At 39.1% G+C, this 27,714-nt stretch overlaps 1 protein-coding gene across 5 annotated transcripts in view; it reads left to right on the top strand.

The window, feature by feature from the left end:
• The window catches only part of HIVEP1 (HIVEP zinc finger 1), a 142,699-nt gene that overhangs the window by 93,000 nt on the left and 21,985 nt on the right, over positions 1-27,714 (top strand). For all 5 annotated transcript variants that reach the window (XM_077886090.1, XM_077886088.1, XM_077886089.1 and 2 more), the window contains exons 4-7: positions 10,192-16,151; positions 19,367-19,500; positions 20,208-20,383; positions 25,010-25,111. In XM_077886090.1, coding sequence (XP_077742216.1) covers positions 10,192-16,151; positions 19,367-19,500; positions 20,208-20,383; positions 25,010-25,111 — 6,372 coding nt within the window. The remainder of the gene's footprint in view (positions 1-10,191; positions 16,152-19,366; positions 19,501-20,207; positions 20,384-25,009; positions 25,112-27,714) is intronic.

The following is a 27,714-nucleotide window of genomic DNA, read 5'->3' as shown; positions in this document are numbered from 1 at the left end:
GATTCTATGCTAAGTGTGGATCCCAATGCTGGGCTCAATCCCATGACGTTGAAATCATGATCTGAGCTAAAATCAAAAGTATAACACTCAACAGACTGAGCCACCGAGGCACCCCAAATAATTTTTTTATATGTACTCAGAGTTCTTCCAGAAAGTTCACTTCTTTCTGTGGTTTTATTTCTTACATCAAATCCATGAACTTAGTGTGGAATGTGGTGTTTGCTTAAGATCTACTTTCCTTTTTTGTTCCATGTGTGAAAACTGCATATTTAAAAACTGTATCATCTTTTCCTCAAGATTTTGAAATATACTACCTTTTTATATACTAAATGCATGTATATGATGGGATCTTTCTATGGGTTTTGGTTTAACCATAATCCAATTTTGAGAAAATACTGTTTAATCATTTAATGCCTCTGTGTTACATCATTCTTTTTCAGAATTTTATTATCTAATTTAAAATACTTTCCCAAGTGAAGATTAGAGTCATGTCACATTAAAAAGGGGGGGGGGGGCAAATTTTCTATTCTTTAAAATTATATAAAATTTAGAAATTTGAAATGAATTGAATTGTTATCTACACAATATTCTTTCCAGGAACATGGTGTATTTGTCTTGTAAATCTTTTCTTAAATCATATCTGAAAACTTTAATTTTTTGTATGTTTTGATTATTTTGTGCCAAATTTACTTCTAGGCATTTTTCTATTTTTATTGCTGTTACAAGTAGAATATTCTTGCCATTATTTATATTTTCTAACTAGTTATTTTTGGTATAAATGACAAGATTGATTTTTTTTTTTTTATTTTGGGTAGACATCCACCTTCCTGAGCTCTTTTTAGATACAGATTTCCGGTTATTTTTCATAGATTCTCTGGGAAACCATTATGTTACCAGCAAATAAGACGACTTTCTTCCTCACCGTTATTTATATCTCATTTCTTTTTATTGCTACTGCGTTAGCTACATCATCTAAAGAACTGATTAAAAGTCATAGTGATTATGGCAAAACCCCCCTTGTTGTTCCCTGGTGCAAGAGATTTCTCTAGTGTTTGATTTTGAATGTTACGTATCACCAGAATGGTGATTATTCTTTATTGTATTTTCCTATTTCTCTAAAGTTTTGTTTTGATTTCTCAGATTTCTCTGTGATTTCCTCTCTGACCCCTAGGCTATTTAGAAATATGTTGTTTAATTTCCAAATATTTGGGGATTTTCCAGATATCTTTCTACTATTTATTTCTCCATTTAATTTTGTTGTGGTCAGATAACATAATTTATATGTCCTTTTAACCTTTTTGAGCAGCAGACTGTTTTTAAATATAAAGTCACATGTGCCCAGTGGCTACCTGTATTAGTTTTCTATGGCTACATAACAAATTACTATGAACTTAGTGCTTTAAAGAAATACTTCTTATCTTATAGTTTTGTAGGACAGAAACCTGACATGGTCTCACTGGGTGTAATCAAAATGTTAGCAGGGCTGCTTCTTTCTGAAGTCTGTAGGTGAGAATCTGTTTTTTACTCATTCAGATGTTGGCAATTAAATTCCTGTGTCTGTAGACCTGAATTCTTCTGTCCTGCTGGCCTTCCCAGCTTCTAATGTCCACCTGTATTCCTTGGATCTTGGCTCCCTTCTTCCCATCTCTGAAGCCAGTAATAGCTGGTCAGGTTTGTCGCACCTGAGGTATCTCTCTCTCTCTCTCTCTCCCATCTTCTTCTTGTCAGTTGATTGAGTTTGAAGAGGTCTTCTGATCATCCACGATTGTGTCTGCATTTTAATGTCCATAATCTTATCACATCTACAAAGTCTCCTGTGCACATATAAGGGTACATAGTCTCCAATTCTGGGAATTGGGGTGTTGTCATTTTGCAGAGCCATTATTTTGCCACACTACCATATTGGACAGTGCAGTGTCACACTGCATTATATTTTAAAGTGATGGAATTTTAAAGATTCTTTTACAAATTTTCTTTTATTGCTACCATTTTCAGAGCTCTTCATATATGTAGATCCAAATTAAGATTTTAACATTTCAGTACAGTCCAGTTGGCAATGAATGTTCTCAGTTTTTGTTTTTCTATCAAAGTCTTTGTTTTGCCTTCATTTTTGAAAACTATTATCTTTTGATGAAGAATTCTGGGTCAGCCATTTATTTTTTCTTTGAGTAGTGTGAAAATGCCGCTGTACAATTTCTGTTGAGAAGTTTGCTTTAATTTTTATCTTTGATTCTCTGTGTGTGATACTTTTATCTAAGTTCTGGGTACCTACGAGGTTTTGTCTTTTTCTTTGGTTTTCAGCACATTGAATATGATTTGTCAAGGTTGTTTTTTCCCTTCCTTCTCTTACTTTTATTTTATTTTCTTGCTTTTCTTTTCATCTTATTCTTACTTATCCTGTTGGGGTTGTCTAGACTTTTTGGATCTATGGTTTATTTCTTTTTTTTTTTTTTTTAATTTTTTTTAAATTTTTATTTATTTGTGATAGTCCCAGAGAGAGAGAGAGAGAGAGAGGCAGAGACATAGGCAGAGAAGCAGGCTCCATGCACCGGGAGCCTGATGTGGGATTCGATCCCGGGTCTCCAGGATCGCGCCCTGGGCCAAAGGCAGGCGCCAAACCGCTGCGCCACCCAGGGATCCCGGTTTGTTTATTTCTTTACCTATTTCTTCTACTGTATTTGTTCTTCTCTTTTTGTGATTCCAGTTATACATTAGGTTACTTGATATTGTCTTATGGGTCTTGGATGCACTGTTCTTGTTTTGTCCTCTTTTGTTTCCATACTGTTTTTCTTCTTTGTGTTCCTGTTTGGTTAATTTTTATTGTAAGTTCACTGACTCCTTAGTTTTGTCAGGTCTCCTAGTGAGTCTGTAAAAGGCTTTGCCTGTCTCTGTTTTACTTTGTCTTTTATTGTTAGTATTTTCATTTGACCTTCTGTGTGTTTAAATTAGGTAGGGTGGACAGGAACAGCCTAGAGGTAACATCGGTGTCAGACTGTAAAAGTTGAAAATGATACAGTCACTTAAAAGAGTTGAGAGTAGGGAGGGCTTTTCAGGAGCTGACAAGTACAAATTCCCAGGGGCAGAAGGGAGATGGGCCTCTTGGAAGATCAGAAAGTTCACCAGTGTTGTTGAAACATAGTGAGTGCTGGGAAGTGAGTTATGAAGGGAGGTCAAAAATGTAGTCAGAGCCAGATGACCATGCCATCTCTTTAACCAGGCTACATATTTGAATTACATGAGGAAGGGGAAGAACGTGAGATGAATTGAATGTGGCTTGCTGTTGCTTGCTAAGTAAAAGTCATTCCCACATCTGCATGGTAGCCTCCCCATTACAAACATACCTCAGAAGTATTTCAGGTTTGGTTTCAGACATCGCAATAAAGCAAGTATCTCAGTAAAGTGAGTCAAGTGAATTTTTGGTTTCCCGGTGCATATAAAAGTTATGTTTACACTATACTGGAATCGGTTAGGTGTACAATACCTATTATGCCTATAAGAAAGTTAAAGATAGACTTAAAAAAAACAACACTGTATTGCTAAGAAACGCTAGCCATCTTCCATACTTTCTGTGGGTGATAATTACTGATCATAACAAATATCATAATAACAAACAGTGTGAAATATTGCAAGAATTACCAAAATGGCACACAGAGATGTAAAGTGGGAAATGCTTCTGGAACAAATGGCACCGATCAGGGTGCCTGGGTGGCTCAGTGGTTGAGCATCTGCATTTGGTTCAGGTTGTGATCCTGGGGTCCTGGGATGAGTCCTGCATGGGGAGCCTGCTTATCCCTCTGCCTGTGTCTCTGCCTCCCTCTATGTGTCTCTCATGAGTAAATAAAATCTTTTTAAAAAAGAAAGAAAGAAAAAGAAAAATGGCCCCAATCAACTTCCTTGGTGAAGGGTTGCTGTAAACCTTCAATTTGTTTAAAAAAAAAAAAAGGCACTATTGGCGAAGTGCAGCAAAGTGAAGCCGAATGACATAAGGTGTGCCTGTGTGCCTTTAGTATAGTTGTTTATCTCACATTAATTTATTTGTTATCTGTCTCACATATTCAGTCTCTGTGCTAACTTTTCCTTCCTGTTTATAACCACACCTTTGGAGTGGTTATGATTTGGAGGATTTCCTTCTCTTCCGCTGATGCTGACAGCCCTGCCTCTCCTTTTCTTCACAGCCACTTCTCAGAAGGTGTTCTGTATTCATCGTGCCCTCCCTCCCTCCCTCCCTCCCTCTTTTCCCTTTTGTGAAATGATTTTTAAACATACCATGGCCTCCTAATCCCAGTGACCACCAAACCCAGCACACTCTTGTTTATTCTTATTTCTCAGAATGAAATATTTCCACTGGCCACATCTTCTTTCTTAAAAATCTCTAAACCATGACATCCTGGGCACTTCACCATCACATTTTATCTTTCTCATTACCCCTTGTATATTTTCATTTCTAATCCACCCTAAATAGAGGGATTACCCAAGGTGCTGATGTCAGACCTCTCTATCTACCATATACTCTCTCTGGCTTATCATTTATGTGCTTTTACAAACCAGCTCTCACTGTGTACTCCCAGATCTCTGCCTCCAGCCCAGACTTCCCTCTAGGGAAAGAAAAGAATATGCATCTATATTTAATAGATCATAATTTTCGTATTGCTATGTCATCTTTGCAATTATTTTAAATGGATGTGTAATGTTATGTTAAGTGCCTCTGCTGTAATTAGCCTAACCATTTCTTGGTTGAAAATGTCTAGTCCTGGATTCGCAGCCACACTTTATAATTCTACACATGTATTGAGTTTGAGATTTGATGGGATGGAAAGTGAATTGCTTCCCTGCCCCCCCCCCCCAAACTAGCTCTGGCCTCCTAGATAAAGATGGGAAATTCAGCAGAATCTTTGGTAGGTCTTTCTTCAGCTTTCTTGCTTTGAATCAGCTGAGAGGCCCCCACTGTCACTACCTGAGTTCAGGGTAGCATTCTAACTCTTGCATGAACTCCTGAAAGGCCTTCCTTGTGGTCTCTGTGTCCCTGGCCTTTTTACTCTCTGCTACAGCATGCTCTCAGTTGTGAGAGAACAAGTAGCTCATGTGTCCCCAGAATACAGAAGACCCTAAGATTTTCACACTCATGGGTCTCTGAGTAAATCTGAAAAAGAGATTGACCTTCAACCAAGGCAGGATTTTAAGCACACTATTAGATTGTGGTTCCCATGAACCTTGGGAGTATTTTTTGCCATATTTAACTGGCAACTCAGATGCTCTCCTGAGCCAGGAAATGTGTTTGCTTCCACTCTGTTATTCTCAAGAAGTAGTCCTGGAAACCAGCTAATGGTGCTGTTCTACACTCTTTGGTGTTCTTCTTAAAAAAATACAGGCACCCTAATGATTACCAGGCTTGTGCCTTGGAAAATGAAGTGCTGGTGCCTTAAATACAAAGAACTTGGGACCTATTTCTCTAACTGTTGTTCACCGGTCCCCCCATCAAGTGGCCTTTGTGATCTCTCCAAACTGTTCCAACCACCCACCTGATGGAGAACTGGCTCCTTAATGAAGCCCATCAGATCAGAGCTTCCAACAGTAGCCACACCACCAGCTTTAGTGTCACTCCTCAGTGTGATTTGTGTGTGTTAAGTGAATTCCTATTTGGATTTCCGAATGAGTGATGCCTCTAAGCTTTTGCGTGATTGACAGCCATTTCCAGTAACACACCAACCAAGACACAAGTTACAGTGGTTGGTTGACTCCATTTTTGAGCTCCTTCCACCCTTTCCCACTCTGACTATGTATTATCACTATTTAAGGAAAGAAGGTTCTGTGCACCAGGCATTTCCAAGCCCAGTTTTAGTAAAACACAGCAGCCCGGGAACCATACTATAAAGCAGGGTGCATATTCTGAGCAGAAGGTGGGCCTGTGCACTGGCTGGTGGAGAATGGGCATGTCATAAAGGCACTGCCCTACCGCTGTCTTCCACCACTTGTCTCATGGTCTCTATTTCTCTTGGATCCTCTAATTAATTTTCAGTTTAGTCTACCATAACAGCAAAGTGCCTTTACAATTATTGAAAAGCACAGGTGCTGATGGTAACAGCTGCTCCCTTCTCAACCTCTGCCCTAACTGTACTCCTGCCTTGAGGCATTCTGATCTGTGCATCCTCTTAACTCTGTGGCCGACAATAACTGTGTACCAGACATCATAGATACAGCTACAATGTTTTATGATTGTGCTCTTTGCTGTAGATACGGGGGCAGGAGAAAATAACTTGTCGCTCTTCAGTGGATAGGTTTGAGATTAATCCCAATTAAAAACTACCCTGGGTGCTTCATTCTTGAACACCCAAGGGTCTGATGCTTCGTTCTACTCCAGGCATTGGCCCCCTTGAGGAGGCTTCTATCTGTAATTCCTAGCCAGATGGCTTAGCCATCCACCCTGTGCACTCCTGCCCCAAATCTGGTGAATCAAGGGATGGAGGGTAACAATCAGTGGTGAGGCACATACCTTGTTTCAGTTCCAACTGTAGGATGATAGTGTGGTGTTCATCTTAGATGTGCCTGGTACCCTTACCCTCTTGACATTCTTTCTGATGTATTCCAGCTTCCTCTCCCTTCACAACAACAACAAAGTCCTTATATTTAGAGACTGATCCAACATGTAGAGTCATCCCCACCAATAAAGTTGGAGGGGCTTTATCTCTCCAACAAGGAAAGTGAACCCTATTAAAGGAGACCTGACAAAATCTTAGAAGAGTGACCGCAACTCAGAAAAAAACCATTAGGAATATAGTCTCCACCAAATGCCACCCCCTCAATCCCCACCCCCCCCCCCACGATCTCAGGCAATAGAAAAGTAGACAGAACATGAAAAGATAAGCCAAACACTTAGCCTTACAGAAAATATTACCTCAGAAACAGAAGTGTTTAAGCATTGAACTTAATAAGATCATAAATTTATTAAAGCGACAGCCCAAACATAGTATGAGACAATAAAATAAGATGAAATAGGAAATCTGGAACTAAGGGAACAAGATGAGAACAAAACAATATTCGCCCAAAACTTAATAAATAAATTTGAAACAATAAGGAACTTAAGGGCTCAAAAACTGAGTAACAAAAGGAAAAGCTTCAGATAATTCTAAAGAAGGCAAAAGAAAAAAAAACCCCTCAAAATGGAAGCAATTTAAATCATTGTAAGGATGATCTGGTATAAAGATAATTGGTATCTATAAAGGAGCCCAACCCAAAGAAAAAAAAATTGGCCAGAAAAGATCTATTTGAAGATATAATAAAAGAAAATTTTTCTGAAATGAAATGCTTCTCCTTCAGAGAAGGTCCCTGTGTTCTAGGGGAAAACAAAATATCAAAAATTGTATAGTGACAAACTCCATGCTGACTCCTAGTTATTTATAGGACTTGAGAAATAAAGAATTTTGCAGACATACAGACAGGAAAAAAGGCAAGTCACCCCAAAGAGGAGAGGCCACCAGTCAGGCTGGCTCTGAGCTTCTCCACTTCTGCATCACTACCAGAAAGCAAAGAAGTATGCAGAGTTTTGAAAGAAAAAATTGATGTATTAGCACCAAGAAAGTGTTAAAATTCAACTAGAGAAACCAAGAGTAAACAACTATGCAAATTGAATGTAAATGTTATATACTTTGACAAAAGAGAGAGGAGTTGGTCTTCATTTAAAATTGATGCATGTAGTTCAGAAAATCTGTTTAAAATATGTTTTTTTTTTTCAAAGTCTTAACTTCAGAGGAATTTTTTTTAGGAAAGTAGTATCTCTATAAAGAAATACAGATTTAAGTGTAGTTTTCCTTTATTTTCACTTTAGCTTCATTTTAAGTACAGTTAAATTTTACTCTTTCTGTTTAAGACATACATAGGATGGTGTATAGAATCCCTTGAAAAGTTAGTGTGGTATTTCTGGGTGTTTTGCCTGTGGGTTGAATTTTTACATTTTCCTTTGGAGTGTAAGACATTGTTTTAATTTTTTTTTTTTTTTTTACAAATTACTTTGTCTAAAAATAAAAGCTTATTCCAAAAAACACATAAAACATAACAAAGTAAACCCATCTACCAACCAAGGATCTGTTTAGGTCCTAGATAGGGTTTGGCACAGGCAGATTTTTTAATTTTTATTTTTACTTACTTTTATTTATTTTTAAGATTTTATTTATTTATTCATAAGACACAGAGAGAGACAGAGACACAGGCAGAGGAAGAAGCAGGCTCCCTGCACGAAGCCCAATGTGGAACTCGATCCCAGGACCCCAGGATCATGACCTAAACCCAAGGCAGATGCTCAACTACTGAGCCACCTAGGGGCCCCATGAGCAGATTTTGTAGAAACCTCTTGTATTTCCGAATGTTCTGACAGTTTGAACTGCTGCTCCTTTGGTTTCTCTTCTGTTTTTATATGTGTTTTGACAACATACTGGCTTTTACCTTTCTTACAACCCACCTCCATGCTTTTTGGAAATGATTGGGGAAACAACTCACCCCAGATGACGAGTATGACTTTTCTTTTCCTCCCATTTGCTTGGCATGGTTAATACGAGGCACAGAGTAAGTACATCATTAATTTCATTACATTCATCTTGGAAAGGGAAAACCAGTGGGAAACAGTTTATAAATGAGTGGATCAAAGCATAGAAGGGATTTGCTCAACATCATTTCTTATCAACAAACCTGATATTTCTTTTTCTTATTTTTCTTAGCTCCAATATCTTAGTTACAAGGCATCCCCCTAACTTTTATTTCTCATTTGATTATGATGGGTAAATGTCTCATTAGCATGTTAGTAATGTGTTTTTCGTTAAGTTAATCTATGACAGCATATAAACTGATAATCACAGGATGACTAGGATATTTATCTTATGTAAATTTTTATCTTCAGTTAATATAAAGTGGTTATTATGATGTAAGCATTTTGGTCTAATATGAATTTCAGATACATGCATTGCAACCGCTATTTGAAGATAATCAGGAATTAGAGTATTTGACTTTTGTACAAATAAATAATGTGAGCTTGAATAATTTTTTGTTTGTGTACCCAAGGATCCAGCAAATGGAAACCAATGAAATTATGACAAGTAATCACTGCTCAAAAATATAATAGTTGACAGAGATTGGGAGTGGTTGATGCCATTTAAATACTGATTTACTTTCAACACAACCAGAAAGGGAGGTAGTTTCACCCCTTCCCTCCAGCATTTAGCTCTATCTCCCTTCTTGTCATCAATGACAAAGAAACATAGACATTTTGTTCAGTTGGGGCACCTGAGTTGCCCAGTCAGTTAAGTGTCTGCCTTCAGCCCAAGTCATTATCCTGGAGCCCCACATTGGGCTCTCTGCTTGATGGGGAGTCTGCTTTTCCCTCTCCCTCTGCCCCACTTGTTCTCTCTCACGCATGCATTCTGTCTCTCTCTCAAATAGATAAAATCTTTAAAAAAAAAGAATATTTTGTTCAGTTAAAATGGTGATTTTCTTTTTAAACTAAGGGCCATTATAGCATTATGACTTTTAAATTGTGTTGATGAAGAACCACAAATACGTAAATTTTTTTATTTTCATAAAGTTTTTGTTCATCGATAAAATTGCTCTATTAGCAATTCTTCATGCTTCTACCAGCTAATATCTCATGATCATCTGAGGTATGTTTCCTCTAAAAATCATTGTATATAAAAAAAATAAAAATAAAAAAAAATAAAAATAAAAATAAAAATCATTGTATAATAGCCTTTTTTCTTGTAAGAATATCAATATTGCATATTTTAAAACAATACTCTTAAAAATTTGCTGAGAAGTTTGCCTTACCCAGCATTAAAAGGTTGAATTTTCTTGCGGATGGGGCAGGTGTCAGACTGTTGTGTAGAGTCCTCGGCTGTCAATGTGAAGGGGAAGGATAATTTAGTTTTTGAAAGATCTGGTTCTCGGACCTTGGTGAGAGAGGTGGTCAAGTGAGTAACACAACATTCTGGAAATGTACACTTAGGTCTTTGTGTGATTGTTTCAATAGATTTTGATTGCCAGTATTCTTAAAGTTGCCAGAATGTTCCAATACAGCTTTATCCAAAATAAGCTTTCCTTAAACTACCTTCTTCAGTTGTCATAATGCTCTTCTGATTATATTAATTCTAAAAATATGAATAGAGTGTATATACCATTTTACCAATTGTTATTTTTAATTTGTTTTAACAGAAATCTTAGAGGCTGGCATTAAAGCAACTTCAGAGTCACTTAAAGGTGTGAAACGAAAAAAGATTGTAGCTGAGAATCACCTGAAAAAAATACCAAAATCCCCACTGAGGAATCCTCTTCAGGCAAAACATAAACAAAATACAGAAGAGTCATCTTTTGCCGTTCTTCAGAGTGCTTCAGAGTCTCACAAAAAACAGAATCCTAGTCCCGTAAAAAATGGGAAGCAGTTTACCAAACAAAACGGAGAAACACCTGGGGTAGTTGCCGAGGCCCCTAGATCCGAAGACTCTGTCTCCCCAAAGAAGCCCTTGTTTCTGCCGCACGCATCTGAACTGCGTCGATGGGGATCGGAAGGCTCTGACCCCACCGAGTTAGACTTCCTGGACACAAAATGTGACTCTGGTTCTTCGTCAAGTAAAACCAGGACTGACCACAGTGAATGTATCTCCTCCACTCGTAGTCCTACTTCTTCCTCTTACACAAACACCGCATTCGATGTCTTACTGAAAGCAATGGAGCCAGAGCTGAGCACCTTGTCCCGAAAGGGCTCGTCTTGTGCAGTTAAGATTGAAAAACTGAGACCAAATAAAACTGTACGACCCCCTTCTCAGTTAAACAACAGCTCAACGGATGCCCCGAATCAGACCCCGCAAGAATTTGTTTCTGAATCACAGCCTTCTCCTTGTACCTCATACGTAGTGCATGTGCCTGCCACTCAGAAGAATGAGCAAGCCACAGTTCAGTCAATTTCTCAGTCATACCATCAACACGAACACTTTGTTTCTAAACCTAACCAACAAAATCAGCAGCTTCCAGTGTGTCCAGCTTTCACGAGGTCGTTAGCAAATCTGCAAAATCAAGAGAATGCCAAAATCGAACAGGTTTATCATATAGCAGTGACGTCATCTGTGGCTCTGACCTCACCTTCCAGTAGAACTCAGGTTACTCCTCAAAACCAGCAAATGGATTCTGCTTCACCAATGTCAGTAAGTCCAGCCCATTCTACACAGTCAGCTCCCCTGCCAATTTATAATTCGACTCCTGTCGCCTCTGTCGTTAACCATAGCGTGGAACAAATGTGCAATCTTCTTCTGAAAGATCAGAAGCCCAAAAAACAAGGAAAATATATTTGTGAGTATTGCAATAGAGCTTGTGCAAAGCCCAGCGTGCTTTTAAAGCACATCCGCTCCCATACCGGAGAGCGACCCTATCCCTGTGTGACCTGTGGATTTTCATTTAAGACTAAAAGCAATCTGTACAAGCACAAAAAATCCCATGCACATACTATCAAACTGGGTCTTGTCTTACAACCGGATGCTGGTGGTTTGTTCTTGTCACAGGAGTCCCCCAAAGCACTTAGTATCCACTCAGACGTAGAAGACAGTGGGGAGAGTGATGAGGAGGGGGCTGCTGATGAAAGACAGAACGATCTGGCCTCCATGGACCTGCAGCCTGTGCAAATAATGAAAATGATTTCAAATTCTGAAGCTTTACCAAAATCAAGCTCCGTTCCAAGCAAACCAGACCACGTGGTGGGTGACTTTTCACTACAAGACAAAGCTTCAGAATCACAAGCTGTGACAGAGTTACCAAAAGTTGTGGTCCACCCGATCAGCGTGTCCCCTTTAAGAGTTGACAGCCCAAAGCTTACAGATTCCAAGGCTGAACTGTCCAGTGCACAGAAGCAGAAGGACCTTCAGGGAGCCAGTGTACTGTCCCACTCAGCCTGGACATCCTCCCTAGAGACTGACGAGAAGTCTCGTCAAAAAGGGGATGTGAGTCAGCCAGAAGGGAAACAAGAACCACACATAGGAACGGTACATGCCCAACTACAAAGGCAGCAGGCTACGGACTGCCCCCAAGAGCAACAAGGAAAACTGCTGAGTCCTCGAAGCTTGGGAAGTACAGATTCTGGTTACTTTTCACGTTCTGAAAGTGCTGACCAGACAGCGAGTCCGCCGACTCCCTTTGCCAGAACGTTACCCACCATGGAACAAGACTCAAATAAGAATAATGGGCCCTCTGCACCTCGTATCAATACACCAGCACCCTCAACTCTATCAACAAATGAAAAAGCATTGCTTTTACCAGGTCAGATGCGCCCACCCTTGGCAACAAAAACACTTGAAGAACGGATATCAAAGCTTATCTCCGACAACGAAGCCTTGGTGGATGATAAGCAGCTGGATAGTGTAAAGCCACGGAGAACCTCTCTCTCACGACGAGGAAGTATCGATTCCCCCAAATCATACATTTTTAAAGATTCTTTTCAGTTTGATTTGAAACCAATGGGACGGAGAACAAGTTCAAGCTCTGATATACCAAAGTCCCCTTTCACCCCTACGGAAAAATCAAAGCAAGTGTTTCTTCTGTCTGTACCTTCCCTTGACTGTTTGCCTATTACAAGAAGTAACTCTATGCCTACCACAGGTTATTCAGCAGTACCTGCGAGCATAATACCTCCCCCCCACCCACTGAGAGGAAGCCAGTCATTTGATGACAAAATTGGCGCTTTCTACGATGATGTCTTTGTGTCAGGACCTAACACTTCTGTGCCCCAGAGTGCACATCCCCGTACCCTTGTCAGACAGTCAGCGGTTGAAGACTCTTCAGCAAGTGAAAATCACCTGCTCGGTACTGGACAGTCCTTGGATGAGAGCTATCAAGGATGTGGTGCCACTGGTGACACTGTATCGGCAAGGAACAAGTCATTGGCACCAGGCTCGCATTTAGAAAAAAAGAAGTCCCATCAGGGGCGAGGGACCATGTTTGAGTGTGAAACCTGTAGAAACAGGTATAGAAAACTGGAGAATTTTGAAAACCATAAGAAATTTTACTGCTCAGAGTTACACGGACCAAAAACAAAGGTAGCTGTGAGAGAATCTGAACACAGCCCTGTGCCGAATAGCACGCAGCCTCAGATTCTCCACTACAAAGTTGCTGGTTCCACAGGGGTGTGGGAACAGACGCCCCAGGTCAGAAAAAGGAGGAAAATGAAAAGCGTTGGAGATGATGATGAACTTCAGCAACACGAAAGGGGGGCTTCTCCAAAAAGCTCCGAAGGCCTTCCATTTCAGAATTCTCTGGGCCCCGCTTCCACTCTGTCTAAGCATAATATTGCAATAACAAGTGACCAGCAGCACAGAAACATACAGTTGCAAACCTCCCAAATCCAGTTGGTTGCCAGAGGCCCCGAGCAGACCACAGATCCAAAGCCGTCCCCTATCTCTGAGCAACACCTTGGTTCAACTGCCCAGGACAAGACAGAGCTGAAGAGGCAGGGAACCGGGATCTCAGTCATTCAGCATACAAACTCACTGAGCAGACCCAATTCATTCGACAAGCTTGAGTCTTTTGAAAGAGGTTCCCCCATTACCTTCCAGGAGCTGAATAGAACAGGGAAGCCTGGGCCTTTGAAAGTAATAGGAATTGCCCTAGAGGAAGGCCTCCCTCCTCAGAATACACCTCACCCTCACCAGCCTGTGCTGTCATCAGATCCTCTAAGAGGAGAACTTCAGGATGGTCTGAGAAAGAGTTCAAATGAACGACATGTGCTGGGACAGCCCTCCCGACTAGTTCGGCAACACAACATCCAAGTCCCAGAAATTCTAGTCACAGAAGAGCCGGATCGGGACCTGGAAGCCCAAGGCTATGATCAGGAAAAATCCGAAAAGTTCAGCTGGCCTCAGCGTAGTGAAACCTTGTCGAAGTTGCCAACAGAGAAGCTGCCACCCAAAAAGAAGAGGCTCCGTCTTGCCGAGATGGAGCATTCTTCAACAGAGTCAAGTTTTGACTCCACTCTGTCCAGGAGTCTGAGTAGGGAGAGTAGTTTATCTCACACTTCCAGTTTCTCAGCTTCATTAGATGTAGAGGATATTTCTAAAACTGATGCTTCCTCCAAAATCGATTTTCTAAACAGAGCAGACTTTCTCATGATTCCAGCTGGCTCAAACACACTTAATGTTCCTGGAACTCACCGGGAAATGAGGCGTGCTGCCTCAGAACAGATTAGCTGCATGCAAACCTCCATGGAGGTCTCTGATTTCAGAAGTAAATCATTCGACTGTGGAAGCATAACCCCACCTCAGACAACACCACCTGTTGAATTGCAGCCCCTGAGGTCCCCTTCTGGCATGGGGGTCACTGGGCACGTGCCTCTCTTAGAAAGAAGGAGAGGTCCACTCATGCGGCAGATATCTTTGAACATAGCTCCAGATAGTCATGTGTCTCCTGTGAACCCACCATCTTTCCAAACAGTTGCTCTTCCTGGTGCGAACACAGCACCGTTTCAGGGCCCTCAGCTCACTAATGCATCTTTAGCCGAGTTTCCTGTAAATACTTTGCACTCCCAGACTCAAGTTAAGGATCAGCGAACTGAAACTTCCAGTTCCAGCTCTACTAACATCTTTCCTGTTCAACAGCTTTTTGGTATTAATTTGTTAAATCAAATCCACACACCCCTTGGCCATCAAAACACACAGATGTCTCTGCAAGTGTCTACACAGAGTGTCAAACCAGATGCAAATCCCAATTTATGTGTGTCTTCTAAAAGTAAAGATTGCTTTGCTCCGAAATACCAACTTCACTGTCAGGTTTTCACTTCAAGCCAGTCTTGTTCTTCTAGTCCTGTACTTTCTTTGCCAAAGCAAGTTCTTTCGGATCCAGTTGGGGCTGACCACCGTGGGACTTCATTAGCGTTACCAACCAAATTAATAGATGCCATGCCTAATTCATGTGCTCAACCCCCACTGAAGCTTGGGCCACTCGGTGGTCAGGCACAGAAGGTGCCAACATCGTTTGCATTGCCTGTGCATCTGCAGAGTAACGTTCCAGCATACTGTTTTGCCACAGTCACACCTCTGCCACAAATCCTGGTGACACAAGATCTATCCAACCAGCCAATTTGCCAGGCTAATTGTAGCATGGTGCCAATCAGCGAAGACCAAAACTCCATGCCAAAATTGCAAAAAGATCACCAGAATGCTTTGCCAAACCCAGAGAAGGAACTTGTTTGTGAAAATGTTTTCCCAGAGATGGGCCAGAATTTTTCTCCACCAGATTCCCTGTCCATAACCCAGAAAATGTCTGTTGGTAGACTTTCCCCCCAGCAAGAATCCTCAGCTTCAAGTAAAAGGATGCTTTCCCCAGCAAATAGTTTAGATATTGCCATGGAAAAGCACCAGAAGAGAGCTAAAGATGAGAATGGGGCTGTTTGTACAACAGAGATTAGACCTTTGGAACCATTGAGTTCAAGACCTAGTGAAGTTAATAAACAGAAGAAACCCGTTTTAGTGAGGCAGGTTTGTACTACCGAACCTCTTGAAGGTGTGCTCTTGGAACAGGATATTTTTTCTCAACCTGAAATTAGTGGTGAGGCTCTTCCTTTGACAGATGTTTTACCAGCTGATCATTTGTCATCCGAACACTCGAAGTCTCTAGTTACAGAACCCATAAACGAACTACAAGAATTTGAAAAGGTCAAGTCATCCACATCCCTAACTCTTACAGTGAGAAATTCACCCATTCCTGCAGGTTCTCCTTCGGAATGTGTAGACAGTAACCAAGAAAGGAAGTCTCCAGGAGTTAAAACTCAGGGTGACAAAGAGACCATCCAAGAGCAAAGTCCAGCTGCAACCAGCACACTTTTAGTGTCTGATGTGGGAGACACACAGCAGCTGTCTTTCCCCAGCCTGAAGACCTCAACCAACTTTACGTGGTGTTACTTGTTAAGACAGAAGGCGTTGCATCTGCCTCAGAATGACCAGAAAACCTCAGCCTATACTGATTGGACAGTTAGTGCCAGTAATCCAAACCCACTTGGTTTGCCTACAAAAGTTGCTCTTTCTCTCCTTAATTCAAAACAGAAGACTGGAAAATCACTATATTGTCAAGCAATAACTACCCATTCCAAATCAGATTTATTGGTCTATTCAAGCAAGTGGAAAAGCAACCTGAGCAAGGTACTTGACATATCATTTATCTTCACAAATAGTTTGTGCCATGTCTTGGTGCCTTTAAATGTTTTAATTGGAAATTGTATCTTAATTTTGAGTGACAAATTGTGCTCTGTAAGTATCAAGTTACCCGAAAGAAAGGATGATAAGTTTACCCCGGGAGTTATACTGATAAGGGTTACAGGGAATCCTTCAGTGATTTTTATCTTGAAACATTTGAAAATAACTTGTCCTGAGCTGAGTATTTAAGTCCTTATGTGATGGTACAGATAACCACAGTTTTACTTTAATCTTTCTCTTATACTAAGTGGTAGGAGATTCCGTTTATGCTATGTCCCCCCTAGTGCAGGGGAACAGAAGTGTGACTAATCAAAGAGTGTTATATTTCACTTTGAAATATAAGCAGAGAGCCATTCACACTTACCCGTGTGTACCTGACCACTCTCCCCTTGCCTTGCAAGTCTCCACTCCCGCCCAGTGTTGGAATCATCTTAGTGCTAAAAGAAGAGTCACAGAATAGCTACTCATATGCTTGATAATTAAGTTAATTTGGTCAAGATGTAGAGAGTAAGGTCATAAAACTCTACTTTGGGGTTATTTGTGGAATCAATTTGAGTAGAGTTTTTGACTTCATAAAATGGGAAAAATCACTGAAGTGAGAATAAATAAATAGGTAAGGAGATCGTATTGAACTCTGCCATTCAGAATGATGGGCAAGTGCTTGACCTCTACAGATTCACAAGCGTCTAATACAGGCTCATAGACATGTATGTGCTTATCAATAAGAGCGTACTTACGTATCACAGTTAGAGTAGAGGTGTATTGCACTTTTAAGAAGGAAGTCTCTAACTTTGCCAGTAGGTTGAGGAGGTGTGAATACAGGGAAGATATTCCAAAAGTAGAGCTGAGTCCTTTTTAAAAAAGGAAAAAGTAGGAATTTTTTTTTTCAAGTGAACAAGAAGGAAAAATTTTGATAGTCCGCTGAAATGATACAGAAGTGAGAAAGCACTTGGTTTGTTTTAAGGAACCCTGAGGATTCTGCAATGGTCAGAAGGTGTTAAGTCTGAGACACCAACATGCTTTCAAGTGGGAAGTATAGGTAAAGACCAAAGAATTTGCATGATGATGGAGACCCATTGATCCATTTTCAGTGAAGAAGGGTGCATCCAAATCATTCAGAATTTAATTTTTAAATGCCCAGACTTTATGCTAGACCTACTAACTCTCAGAATCTTGGAAGATGATACCTGATTATGAGAATTTATTTATTTATTTTTGATTATGAGAATTTAAACAGAGCTTCATGAATATTCCTGAAGTGCCTATAGAAAAGTGGCTCCCCTTCAGTACCAAGTGCCTTGGTAGAAATGCCTCCGGAATGTGTATCTAGATGTGGAGCTAGGCAATGACTTCCAGTGGAAAGTGTCGGGATTCCTTGGTGCACTGGTATAATCAGTGAGCTTGCTCAGAAGGGGTGGAAGGAAGAAAGGCTCAGGATGGGTTTGGGGATCACTACTACTTAAAGGGTTGAATGGATAAAGGAAGCCCACACAGGAAACTAAAGAGATGGTTCACAGAGGAAAGAGGAGGACCCGTAGAAAGTGGGATCACATAGCTCAAGGAGAAAATTTCAAGAAAAGCTACTCAGACGGAGAAGTCAAATATAGGTCACAAAAAGATGAAGACGAACATGGTTCCTGGACTGAGCAGTTCTAATATCGCTGGTGACTCGGGTTGTAGGGGCAGGTGGTTGTGGAGGACTGGGTGCTGGATTGACTGTTCACTCCCAACCCAGATGTTAATGTATTTATAATTCAAAATGGACAGGAAGGGGCAGGTGCTGAAGTGAAATGATTTCCAAGAGAAGCAAGGTATCAACAACAGACTGCACAGGTGGTCAAGCATATAAAGACTAAGGAAGGGATATAAGGATCTTGGGATGTTTAGCTCATTGGTGACTGGTGAATAGAAGCCAGATTTGACAGTAAGAAAGTGAACGAAAGATTAAGTGGGAATTAGGTATTGAAAAGAAGCTAAAAAGTAGGGTTAGTGTTAACAGTATAGAGTCAAGGGAAGGGATGTGTATACATTGCAGATTGCGGGGAACCCGATTTGTTTGCCAGGAGAAGAGGAGATCAAAGCATTTTTGCTTGTCAGGGTCAGTGTCATTAGCTCCTCACACTAGTTTTCTGAGACACTGGGCCAGCAGCTTTGCTATACTCCTGGCCTCAAAAGGACAGGGGCTACCCAGGGTACCCCTGCAGCTGCACGGGCTCTCCATCCATGGTGCACCGCTCTCATGTCACTTGCTGGTAGTGAAGTCACGTCAATACAGAGCCCTCTGCTAGGGGCTGTGGTATTTAAAGGTTTGCAAAAATGGTCCCTTGATCAGAAAAGTCGGGCCTCACGTTGACTTTGGCTAGAGGACGGGGGTTTGAGCCTTGGCTGTTAAGCTTGACCTCAGACAAGTGACTTCACCCCGAGAGTGCCTGTCCTCACTGGCCGTAACCTCCTATGCTGCCTGCCTCACCAGAGATAGAAGAATGGCAGTGACCAAGGAGAGGAAACATGTGTGACATCCTAAGGCGCTGTCACTATGAAGTCTTCATAGGAAATGCACATGTTGTTTATCACTTTGATGTTTGCTACCTAGTTTCCTAGAGAATTATTACCAGGCCACAGCCTGACTTCTGACCAGCGTCGCACAGTTATCAGCATTCAGGAACTTTTGAGAAGATAGAGGGGAGCATCATTCTGGTTTAAAACAATAGGAGACAAGGAGACTGTTGGGAATGAGGCTTCTGCTTGACAGGTGCACGGTTATAGTGCGTTCAAGTTGAAGGGGATGTAGTCAGGTGTCTCGGGAGTCTAAGACATAGTTATACCATCCAGGGGAGCCTGCTCTTTCCTGTCTCCCGCAGAATAAAGAATAAAGCTCTTTAATAATTAAATTGTAGTGTGAGTGGTTGGTGAGCGGATTGCGGTGGGATTCTCAAACAACGCACAATTTCCTGGTTTGCTGTGGTGCAGGCAGAGCTGAAAGCTAAGGGAGGGGGAGAGAGCCAATGACCTATAAACATGTTGAATTCCTCGAAATGCATTCCATTTAAGTTACCTACATGTACAGTTCTCTGCCATGTTCTGATTTCCAAGTGAAACATTGGCATGTTTGTGTTTCCAGTTTTATTAAATTAGTTTCTCTTTTTTTTTTTCCCTTTCAGAGAGCATTAGGTAATCAAAAGTCCACAGTAGTTGAATTCAGCAATAAAGATGCCTCTGAAATTAACAGTGAGCAAGATAAAGAAAATTCCTTAATCAAAAGTGAACCAAGAAGAATTAAAATATTTGATGGAGGGCAAGTACAAATTTTACTTTTTAAATGTACATTTAAACGCACTTTTTAAATGTACATTTGCTTTCATGTGACTGAAGACTTACCAGTGCCAATTTTATATAAATGTTACAAGGTTTCTCAGCTTATTAACAGAATCTTCGTGGCAAAATATATGTTAGATTATCGTGTTAAATAATTCCATTCTGATCAAGAGAATATTTAGGAAACATTGTAGGTCCTAGGAAGCGGTTAAGAACTGCTTTCAGGGTAAACTCTGGGTTTCACGTGGATTTACAATAAGGAGTGCCCTGGGCAATCTGCTGTCCGATAAATTTACTGCCTATCTGATGCCTTTGTATATTTGGTAATGAGAAGAATACATGGTAAAAGCTGACTGTAGTTCTGGCGAAGCCAAGAAATATTTCAATATTTACAGTTGTAACTGAATTTAATAATAAGACAACCTTTGAAAGAGTGGCTTAGAAAAAGGGAGTAGAGTACTCTGCTAAAATTAAACCTAGTATCAAGATTGTTTGATTAGAATTAGCTATTGCATTTTAAGTGTTGATGCAAAAAGCTGGAATATTCTGTTACTTACATGTGCATAAAATTTGTATTGAGTATAAAGATTGTGACTTGCTGTATTTTGTAAGTTGAATTCTAATCATCAATATTTTCTCAAAGACACAGCATCCAATCTCCCTAATCATTTTTTTTCTTTAAATTAGATATAAATCAAATGAAGAGTATGTATATGTCCGAGGCAGGGGAAGAGGAAAGTACATTTGTGAAGAATGTGGAATACGTTGTAAGAAACCTAGTATGTTAAAGAAACACATACGGACCCATACAGATGTCCGCCCCTACCACTGCACTTACTGTAACTTCTCCTTTAAGACGAAAGGTATGAGATGACATTGCTTCATGGTCCTTTTTATATGCGTTGAGTTAGTAGAGCTAAGATCCAACTTTACATACTCTTTGACCCAGGATGCGGTAGCTTAAAGTGACTAATATAAATACATCTTGTCAACATGGTAGTCTTATTTCTTTATCTGTCTCTAGACTTCTCAAGGAAAAAAAATTAATTATACGCTTTTACAATATATATAATAAATACAACATTTTAAAAGGAGCAACTGCCCTTTTTCATTTTACTCCCTAAATTAGAGTTGTATAACCTGATGACTAATACATTTCAAAAATACTTTGGGGCAGAAGAGGAGAAAGAAATTTTCATGATTACAAGTAAACTCATTTCTATGCTAAAAGATTGAAGAAAAAGTTTAAATAATAACTATAGTAAACTTATAATGATTGTGTTCATATTTTATTATCTAATTTTAGGCATGAATAGCTATTTCTCTTTTTTCCAAGATGTTTGTTGTTTTTTACCCAAATTCTATTGACTTTCAGCTTCAAAAATTTCTGTTGCACTATTTAATGTGTATACAACTCAGAACTAGTCATTAAAATTATATTTAGTACTCTTTTTCTGTATTCTTCATATGTTTTTATTTAAATTGTAAGTCTTTATTATAGTTTAGGTAATTTTACCCTCTCCAGATTCCCTAGTACTAATAATGAGTACACTACTTATAAAATAATGCTCACTTTCTCCATTAGGCTCCTTGCTTATGAATCATTATATAAAAAATAAGTTACTTGAGACTTTAATTTCCTATACCACCCTTTAAAAACTGAGAATCTCTCTAAAACAAAACAATGTAATCATAAAATTACCTGTTTGAAGATGCAATACCTGTAAAAAAATACTTAATTGATAATTTTTTTACAGAAGCTTTATTTTTATCTGTTTTGAGTGAATATTCACTTTTTTCCTGATTATGTTGGCCTTCAGGGTTTTTGTTTTAAAGATTGGTCAACTCTTCAGCAAAATTGATTTCATTTTTTGCTTAGTATTCATTGGCATTTAAACAAGTTATGATGGGTAGCAATTAAGCAGCTTCAAATTCACTCTTCTCGAATGCCAATAATACCAGAGTGATAGAAATAACAGCAACAGGACTCTTCTTCAGCTCACTTTGAATGTTTCTGAATAGTTTCAAGACCTCGTGAGTAATTGGGAGGTTCACCGTTGGTGGTCCTCTGATTGTGATGTGGATTCTCCTTCTGGAAATGGAGAGTGGGTTTCAGGATGCTCTTCCTGGTCAAAAAAAGTGCTTTGACCTCTTAACCCAATATATTGCTCTTTCACTGGTTTTGATCCTGTGATTAAGAAACATTGGGCACTTTCCAATATGAGACCAGGAGGCCAGAAAGAAGCCAGTGTTACTAATAAAAGGCTACCAAATACAAAGCGATGTTGCTAAATAAAAGAGGATCGAGGTAGACTGTGAAATGGGTTTTTTTTTTTTTTTTTTGAAATGGGTATTTTTGAATAGAAGGAGGGAAAGGAATCAGGATAGTCAAAATTCATAAAATAAGGAGAAGAAAGGGAGGAACACTTAGGCGTGGAAAACCAAATGAAACTACAGAGACTTCTTGGCAAAGAAAACTAACTACTCTGAATCACCAAATAGTAATCTTAGAGAAATAACTCAAAATGGCACTGAATCAAGTTTTAGACCGGTATTTCTTAAAAGACATGATGGAGCATAACGTCCCATGAAGAGTGAGCGAGCAGCCTTCACAGTATTCACATCTTCCACTTCTCAAACGTGCTGCTTATCTGAATTTACATTAAATGTCTTGTCAGGTAATTCACTGGAATTATGTGACAAATACTCATTTGAAGAAAGCAACCCTCGCTAGGGAGACTGGTGAAGAAAATGCTAGAAATTCAGTAATTTCCTCTTCTCAGCATGATAGTTCTTTATTTTACGGGTCAGCTACCTTGTAGAAGTCTGCCTTCTATGAACATCTGTGAAACAGATTCCATAGTATCTTCTTAAAGTAGCTAACTAATAAGAAACTTCATTTTGGATTAGGCTGTAGATGTTGCCCTACTTGATTTGTTGTCCTAGGCAGTGCACCTCTACTTCTCATTGGATGTGCCTGGATAGTAGGAGAAGTAGTGATATAAAGACAATGTTATAGAAATAGGAGTATGCAGAGAGAGCAAAATGCTGCCAAATGAATGATCTGCAGTGCTAGAAAGTGATGCTTCTGATGGTAATGCTTATAAATCTCTACTTCATTTGTTCTCAGTTTATTTTATGAGTACATTTTCAAAAGGATTTTAATTGATTTGTCTGCACTGTTCTGCTTTAAAGGTCAGTCAGCAGAAAATACACAGTGAGCTTGCATCTCGGCAGAATTTACTACCATTTCTATCACCAAAGGCTAGACTCCATATTGTAGCCATCCGAACCCAGAAACAACCTCATGTGCTTTCCAGAGGATTTAGATGAATGTTTATTAAATCTTTAAAAAATTTACTTAGTAAGTTAACGCACAAAGTTCATAGCATTTCAAGGGGATATTTGCATCTTAATATGTATATTTTGCATGTTAAAATGCAGATTGTTTTATCTTATTTAAGAAGTAGGTTAATAATAAGTAATAGTTCAAATTGTGAGAAAATGTGCGTATTAAAAGCTTATATTCCCAAATTTACCTGGTTACAATTATCCATTAACTTCTATAAGAAACAAATAACATTCTCTAGCTGTCCTTATAGGGAACAAAAACACTTTGAAAGAGACTATTAGTAGAACTCATAGTTGGGTCTGTAATATTGTTATTATATTAGAAAGTGCTTTGACTTACACGTGGAAATTTTAGCCATATTGAGATGGCCAAGCCATTTTTTATGACTTTTTAATGTGAAAATTTTGAAGCATACCATAGAGATCTGTAAAATGAACTCCAATATACCAGCCACCTTTTACTAATCATTAACATTTTACCATTTTGCTTCTTTTTTTTCTTTTTTTTTTTTTTTTTAGTGTATTAAAAGTAACTCTCAGACATGGCCAAGCCATTTAAGTCAGGTGTCACCTCTACAATTACAGAAGTCAGGGTTTAATGGGTGTTAGATATTATCTGGACCATGCACCCACCTTCTCACACTTGAGCCCCTGAAGCACTAAGCTCTGGGCTGCTGTGCATACTGTCCACTGCAAGAATTGGCTTGAACAAGTGTGACCAGTGCCATGGACTTAGGGCATTTGTAGTGGTACTGAGGTTTGACGAATACCTGAGGTTTGACACCACCTGCAGTGGTGCAGGTCCTTTAGTTATTGCAGGCCCAAAGTTGAGACCAACAATTCAGACATATTTAGCTCCTTTAAAGGCTTATTTTCAGATACTACTTTGCCACTGCTCACCAAGCTAAGTCTTTAGATTTTGTTTCTTTTCTCAAAAGAGATGATTTTCCCTTGTCGGCAATTTTGTGTGTGTGTGTGTGGCATTATCCACTCAAGCTACTGGTTATCCTTAGAAGAATCTGAGCTCTCCCCGAGTTCATGATTACTTGGGACAGTTGTACCCGGTGGTTCCCAGTTAACCTGACAATACTTAGATACATTAGCTACCAAAGGAAACACATCTTTAGAGATACTGTCGTGAGGCTTATGGTCAATACGGGGAAGTAAAATTAGTGTAGGAAATTCTTTCTCATATTCCAAATGAGTTTTTAATAGCTAATCAAGCTTGAAATTTAACAAGACAAATTCCCAGGTAAAGAAATAAAAAGGAAACTCCATGCCAGCATAATAGCAAACAGACACTTAAAAAAGAACAATGATTAAATGAATAAATAAATAGAATTTAAAATGAAAAAAAATGAATTCATGGAAAAGTCGAAGCCAGATATATGCCCCTCAGCCCTGAGGTTTTAATCCATTCAATCCTGGAATGGAGTCCAAGGCTTCTGAAATAAGTCTGGCCCTCTGCCCAGTGACTTTGTGGACCATGTAGGGAAAAGGCACCTGCTAAAAAGCAAAATGCTGATAAATCTGTTATGCCAATAAATAAATTAAGTAGTTAATTAATTAAGATAAAATAACTGGTCTAGAATTAGTGGTCTGAAACCTGAAGTCACAAGTAAAAGTAATTGGAAAACTGACCCATATAGATATTTCTGCAACCCAGGGTCCTTAAGACTCTGTGGAGGACAATCTTGCTGAAGATAAGCTTACAATAGAAACTACAGAGCATGCAAGGAATCAAAGTACCATGGGGGAGATCCAGCAGACACAGTGAGAGAGAATTCGGATTCCAGGAACCACAGATCTTAGTGTAGTCCCAAAGGAACTTTAAACTAAATAGGCATAAAATGTTCTCAGAAATAAATGTGGACTACAGAATAGGAACCAAAGGCAAAAACAGACTTTACCCACATAGAGGAGGTAGATTTGAAAAAGAGAAGTTATTAGTAATAAACAGCAAGGTTATTACAACATATAGATAACCAATATTTTCTTGGTCCAAATTTTAGTCTTGTAATTGTGTAATAACCACCGTCTCTGCTTTCATTTGAAATAGAATTGGAATTTGCCAGTATTGACAAATGCGATAGCAAAATAATACTACGTAAGCTTAGTAAACATTCTTTTCCCTTAAGGAAATCTGACAAAACACATGAAGTCCAAGACACATAGCAAGAAATGTGTGGATTTAGGCGTCTCAGTAGGTTTAATAGATGAACAAGATACAGAAGAATCAGGTAAGGCTTTATTCCATATTTTTCATAAATGCTGTGTACAATGTGCTATTTTTTTGCATCCATATGCTTCTTTCGTCCCACTGATACTTCCTAGTTCTTATTGTCATTACTGCTTCTTTACCTGATGCAATAGACTCCTAATCAGTTTTCCCATCTTTAATTTGTCTTCCTCCCTACCCATCCATCCCCTGAAGCACATGTCTGGTCATACTACTTCCCTGCTGCAGGTCTTTCATTGGTTTCCATTTGCCTACCAAATAAGTGACGAGCCTCTTGACCTCACATCCTCCAAGTCCATTGTAATCTGGTGTCCACCTACTTCTTCACCCTTGTTTCTCATTTCTTTGTTTCACTTGCCCTAATGCTTAAATTTCCTGCTTACGTGACATTGATCTGGCTGTCTGTGTTTCCAACCCTCCCTTAAAAATCCCCTGCCCTCAAACCCCATGCAAACGTGGCTCCCAGTGTACACTGGACAAAATCTTCCTTCCCTTCAAGGTCGAGCTCAAATCCACTGCCGCCATGAAGCCTTCTCTGATTTTCCCTTCCCATGCTGCGGGAAGCCATTTTTCCTTCTCTCAGCTTCTGTAGTAGAGTTTGCTCCCTGAAAGCACTGACTCTCCTTCTGCCTTATTTTTGGATTATTTACAAATGCTTACCTCCCCTCTTCACAGAGACTCTTGAGCATGTCCTGAGCAGAATTGATGAAGGAGTGCTACTCCCCTCACCCACAGCCCTTAGTGTGGTGCCTGGCACAGAGCAGCTGCTCTGGAAATGTTTGTGGAGTAAAACATTTGTTTGCTTCCCCAAAATGTTTGTTATTTAGAAAAAGTTAACTGGTTGTTTTTGTAACAGTGTTAATTCAACAAATATAAGTGTTTATCTCTAACCAATTTTGAGGGAAAATAAACCTGTTCCTCTGTTCTAATTAGAAAGTAGAATTATTCTTTCATAAGACTTTATTTTTAAGGCAAGAATTTATCAACCAAAGAGATAAGTTTTCTTTAGAAAGTTGTCCTACTTTTTTTGAAACCTGCCCTAAATTAGGCCTTTATTTGCTTGCTGTGTTTTTGTTGATATGCATTAGTTTGATGCCTAGAGAATTTCCAAAGAGCAAATGGTGAGGACATCATTGAAAATATAGGTAAAAGGCAAACTCTTTTTATTCCACCTGACAACCAGTAACACACTAAATGAATCACCCTGAATTTATTTCTAAATATGCAAAGGAAGTGACTCACATCTTAAGTGGTACAGCTGATATGATTCAGTATTTTAAGCACACAGAAAGAATTGCCTTTAACTCTCTTTTGAGAATAAACTGACACATCTTGATAGAAGACAAAGATAATCATAATAAATTTAGGACAATAAGGAGCTTTTTAAGTGTTTTAGATACCTTGATGCTTTGATACATATTGGAGATGCCAATATCAGGATATAAAACTGCTTATCACATTCATGTACAGGTATCTTTTCTGTCCTAGGAACATATTCATTAAAAGCTGATTTTCAAATTGCCATAAATTGAATTCTGTATTGTGTTTTTGTTTAAAGACACTTACACATTTAATAGAATTAATTATAATTACTTCTAATACAAACAGTGTGTTTGGTTTATTTTCTGCTGCTAGTAATCATGCAGTACATTAACTGCCATAATGAAGCCAAGAAAAAAATTTTTTGCTCTATTATTTGCCTTTATTATTTGCTGTATTATTATATAGAGTCATTCGGAAGTAAAAAGCTAGGAAGAATGAATAAGTTTCAGCAAGTTTATTATCACCCACAGATACAAAAGGAACAAAGTAAAAATGTGAAATGCTAATGTCCAAAAAACATATTAAATGTAAAAAGTATTGTTACAATATACTCTCATTTACATGTTTTACTTCTTCAGGAAGATGTCATAAAATTAAGGAAAATATCTGTAGAATTCTCTAAAGTTAAAGGAAGGTTGTGTTTATATCCTAAATTTGCATAGGAAAATTAAGTGTGCTTTCCATTAATTGTCATGTATTGTTTAGATTGGCTGACTGATGGGATTACTTGTCTCTCCATTCATTTTTGGTTTTTTTTTTTTTTTTTTTTAATATTTTTTAAATTTTTATTTATTTATGATAGTCACAGAGAGAGAGAGAGGCAGAGACACAGGCAGAGGGAGAAGCAGGCTCCATGCACCGGGAGCCTGATGTGGGATTCGATCCCGGGTCTCCAGGATCACGCCCTGGGCCAAAGGCAGGCGCCAAACCGCTGTGCCACCCAGGGATCCCTCCATTCATTTTTGTATTTCTCCACTCATTCACTTGAAGCAGATTTTAGATTATAACTCAAACTTGATAACCTAATTGTCTATTCAGATGAGATCTTCTGATAAAACTATGTAGTTTTACTTGTTTTACTCTTGGTTAATTTTTTTTTTAATTACTGTAATTATGGGTAGCATACTCCGGTTTTTTCACAATTTTGGCTTGAATAGTAAATTATAGCATATAGATGGATTTTACCAGGTACTGTGCTTAATAATCCTTTGTGACTATGCCAACAAACATATTCTACTCTTGCTTTATTATGGGCTTGGAATATAGGTATAAAAGTAGTAA

Source organism: Canis aureus, chromosome 37, assembly GCF_053574225.1.
Source record: "Canis aureus isolate CA01 chromosome 37, VMU_Caureus_v.1.0, whole genome shotgun sequence".
Lineage (NCBI taxonomy): Eukaryota > Metazoa > Chordata > Mammalia > Carnivora > Canidae > Canis > Canis aureus.
The sequence above is the reverse complement of the archived record's forward strand: the minus strand, read 5'-3'. Positions and strand labels throughout refer to the sequence as shown.